Below are 3175 nucleotides of genomic sequence, written 5' to 3'. Positions count from 1 at the left end.
TGGAGAACCCAAGCACAGCAGCACGGCCTTACAGGGGCAAATTCTTCAGCGTGTTCCTGACCTCTGCTTTGGAAGAAGAGCACAACCTCGAGACAGCGGCACTGAGAAACCCCCTTTTATTACAGAGATGTGACATCGGAGGGCAGCTGTGCCACCGCGCCAGACACATGTGCAAAGACCTCTGGGTCAGGCAGAGTGGGTTCATGCCTATGGAGAAGTGGAAGGAATGCAGAAAATTTGGGAGAAGTAGAATTTTCACAGAGAAATTCCCAAAGCACTGGAGGTTCCCCACGTCCATTGGAAATCACTTGTGCAGGGGCATGAGCAGCTTATTGCTTCTGAAAACTGCAGGATGACTCAGCTTCTTCAATGCATCTTTGAGCTCCTGGTTCCTCAAGCTGTAGATGAGGGGGTTCACTGCTGGAGGAACCACCGAGTACAGAACAGCCACCAGCAGATCCAGGGATGGGGGGGAGATGGAGGGGGGCTTCAGGTAGGCAAACATGCCAGTGCTGACATATAGGGAGACCACAGCCAGGTGAGGGAGGCACGTGGAAAAGGCTTTGTGCCGTCCCTGCTCAGAGGGGATCCTCAGCACGGCCCTGAAGATCTGCACATAGGACAGCACAATGAAAATAAAACAGCCAAAAGCAAGGATAAAACTGATGACAAGAAGCCCAACTTCCCTGAGGTAGGAGTGTGAGCAGGAGAGCTTGAGGATCTGGGTGATTTCACAGAAGAACTGGTCCACAGCATTGCCCTTGCAGAGGGGTATGGAAAATGTATTGCCTGTGTGAATGAGAGAATTGAGAAAAGCACTGCCCCAGGCAGCTGCTGCCATGTGGACACAAGCTCTGCTGCCCAGGAGGGTCCCGTAGTGCAGGGGTTTGCAGATGGCGACGTAACGGTCATAGGCCATGACAGTGAGAAGACAACACTCTGCTACTATCAAGAAGGTAAACAGAAAGAGCTGGGCAGCACATCCCAAGTAGGAGATGGCCCTGGTGTCCCACAGGGAATTGGCCATGGACTTGGGGAAAGTGGTAGAGATGGAGCCCAGGTCAATGAGGGAGAGGTTGAGGAGGAAGAAGTACATGGGGGTGTGGAGGCGGTGGTCGCAGGCTACAGCAGTGATGATGAGGCTGTTGCCCAGGAGGGCAGCCAGGTAGATGCCCAGGAAGAGCCAGAAGTGCAAGAGCTGCAGCTCCCGCATGTCTGCAAATGCCAGGAGGAGGAACTGGGTGATGGAGCTGATATTGGATGGTTGCTGCCTCTGGGCATGGGTTTCTGTCCTTAGAGGAAGAGTCAATGAAGAGTTAGGGGAGACTTCTCTGAGGTAAATCAAAGCCTTTCTCCTAGACCCTCACCCTGATACCCTCCACCCCCCCCCCACCCCCCACCCTCCCGCCCCGGTTCCCCCAATTCCCTGTCTGCGAGACATTCCTTCAGCTTTGTGCCTGGAGCTCTGGTGGTGCTGGTGAGTGTGCCCTGAGGAGAAGGGCCTCTGCCCACTGGCTGCTGAGGAGTCAGCCCTGCTCTGCAGCAGGGAGTTCATGGGAACAGTGTGGGCAGGGGCCAGACCTGGTGTTCAGCTGTGTCAGATGAAACTGCTCCTAATGCAGAAGGGCCTGTCAGCACCTGCACTGCCAGTGCTAAGGAACCAGGATGGCAGAAGGCACTTTGAGAGGTTTTGGGTTCTTGTCAAGCTCCCTCCATCTCACCTGGGGAGTGGTGTTGGATGTCAGAAAGCCCCAGCATTTCTGCTGCACTCAGGGAGAACCGAGCGAGTTCTGCAAGGCAGAAGGATTACGTCTGGATTAGCGGAGAGTGAGGGGAGCTGGTCTTTCCCTCCGTCGTGTTCTGAGCTGCCCTGGGCTTGCACCTTCATGAGATGGAGGGCGATCACACTCTTACCTTACCCTGAAAAACAACCAGGCACTACTGAGAGCAGAGGGACCCACCACAGACCACGCAATGTCTCACCCTTTCTCAAGGTCTCAGCACCCCACTTCTATCCAAGGACACACAGGGCTCATTTCACCAACCCAGCAGCATTTCCTCGGTTGTAGTATCTCTGCACTTCTCCATGGGGCGTTCAGATAAAACACAGGGGCTATGCACAGGTCTGCATCCTGGAGGGCAGCTCACAGCTTGGAGGGACACCCCAGGGAGATAGCCAATTGTCCTCCTACTGCTGGCATCTCAGAAAGAGAAAATGGAGTCGTTCCCCAGCCCCACAGGCTGCATTGCCCACAGCCCCACAGGTGAGAGGGAAGCTGGGACATCTGTTCCCATGGACACACCGGCATGAAGGGACCCACAAGATCAGTGTGGGACTCTGCAGCTGAAACTCCCATCCCCAGAGAGTCTGACATCCCCTTCGCCTCTTCTGCTGGTCTGCTGGACACAGAAGTGCCTACCAGCCTAGACCCCATGGCCATGAGGGCTGAGGGCTGTGCTGGGTGGGAGAGGAGAGATGAAGGGGGTTGCTCGGGGAAGGCATCTGCAGTGCAGGGCTGGCCGGGAGGTGCCCATATCTCCCCTGCCACAGGCTTTCCATAAGCAGTTCCCTCCCTTCCTGCCCATCTCTGCTGCCTGCAGCTGTCCCAGCTGGGAGCTGTTTCTCTGGCCCCATGTCTCTTCCCTGCCAGTGCTCACAGAGCCCAGCCCAGCCCCTGTGTGCCCGGCTCTGCCCTGCAGCCACGCTGTGTGTGCAGGGGCTACAGAAGAGGTCATACAAACCCTGAGGAACCTGGAAAGGTGCTGCTGGTGCTACCTGTAGACTGGCAGGGGATGAAGGCACTTGCTGAGGCTCCTAGTAAACCTCAGGGTGACACTTTACAAGTCTCATCCCCTTCTCTAAGCTGCACGGCTGTGTTTCCATCCAACCCAGGTGAGCCAGAGCAAAGTGGAAGCACAGATTCAGGAAAGCACAGACTCAAGCAGGAAACCCCTGCCATGACCGTACTCATGAAAAGTCCCCTCAGAAATGCTCTGGGCATGATCTGGAGCTGTGAGCAGCCCTGACCCACGCAGCAGAAGGACCCTGCCCTGCCGGGGGTCCCTCCTTCCAGCCACAGCTTCTCCCCACAGCGCTGTGGGCAGCTCCCCGGGCGGGCTGAGTGCTGACCCTGGCAGGCGGCTGAATCCCTGCCCCAGCACGCAGCACCCTGGG

At 56.5% G+C, this 3175-nt stretch overlaps 1 protein-coding gene across 1 annotated transcript; it reads right to left on the bottom strand.

Moving 5' to 3' along the window:
* Nucleotides 1-304: 304 nt before the first annotated feature.
* On the bottom strand, nt 305-919 carry LOC142404089 (olfactory receptor 14J1-like). Its single transcript, XM_075490485.1, has one exon. It carries the CDS (start codon nt 917-919, stop codon nt 305-307), a length of 615 nt encoding a protein of 204 aa, XP_075346600.1.
* Nucleotides 920-3175: the final 2256 nt, after the last annotated feature.

Source organism: Mycteria americana, unplaced genomic scaffold, assembly GCF_035582795.1.
Source record: "Mycteria americana isolate JAX WOST 10 ecotype Jacksonville Zoo and Gardens unplaced genomic scaffold, USCA_MyAme_1.0 Scaffold_68, whole genome shotgun sequence".
NCBI lineage: Eukaryota > Metazoa > Chordata > Aves > Ciconiiformes > Ciconiidae > Mycteria > Mycteria americana.
Note: the sequence above shows the minus strand (reverse complement) of the source record. Positions and strands in the feature narration are given on the sequence as shown.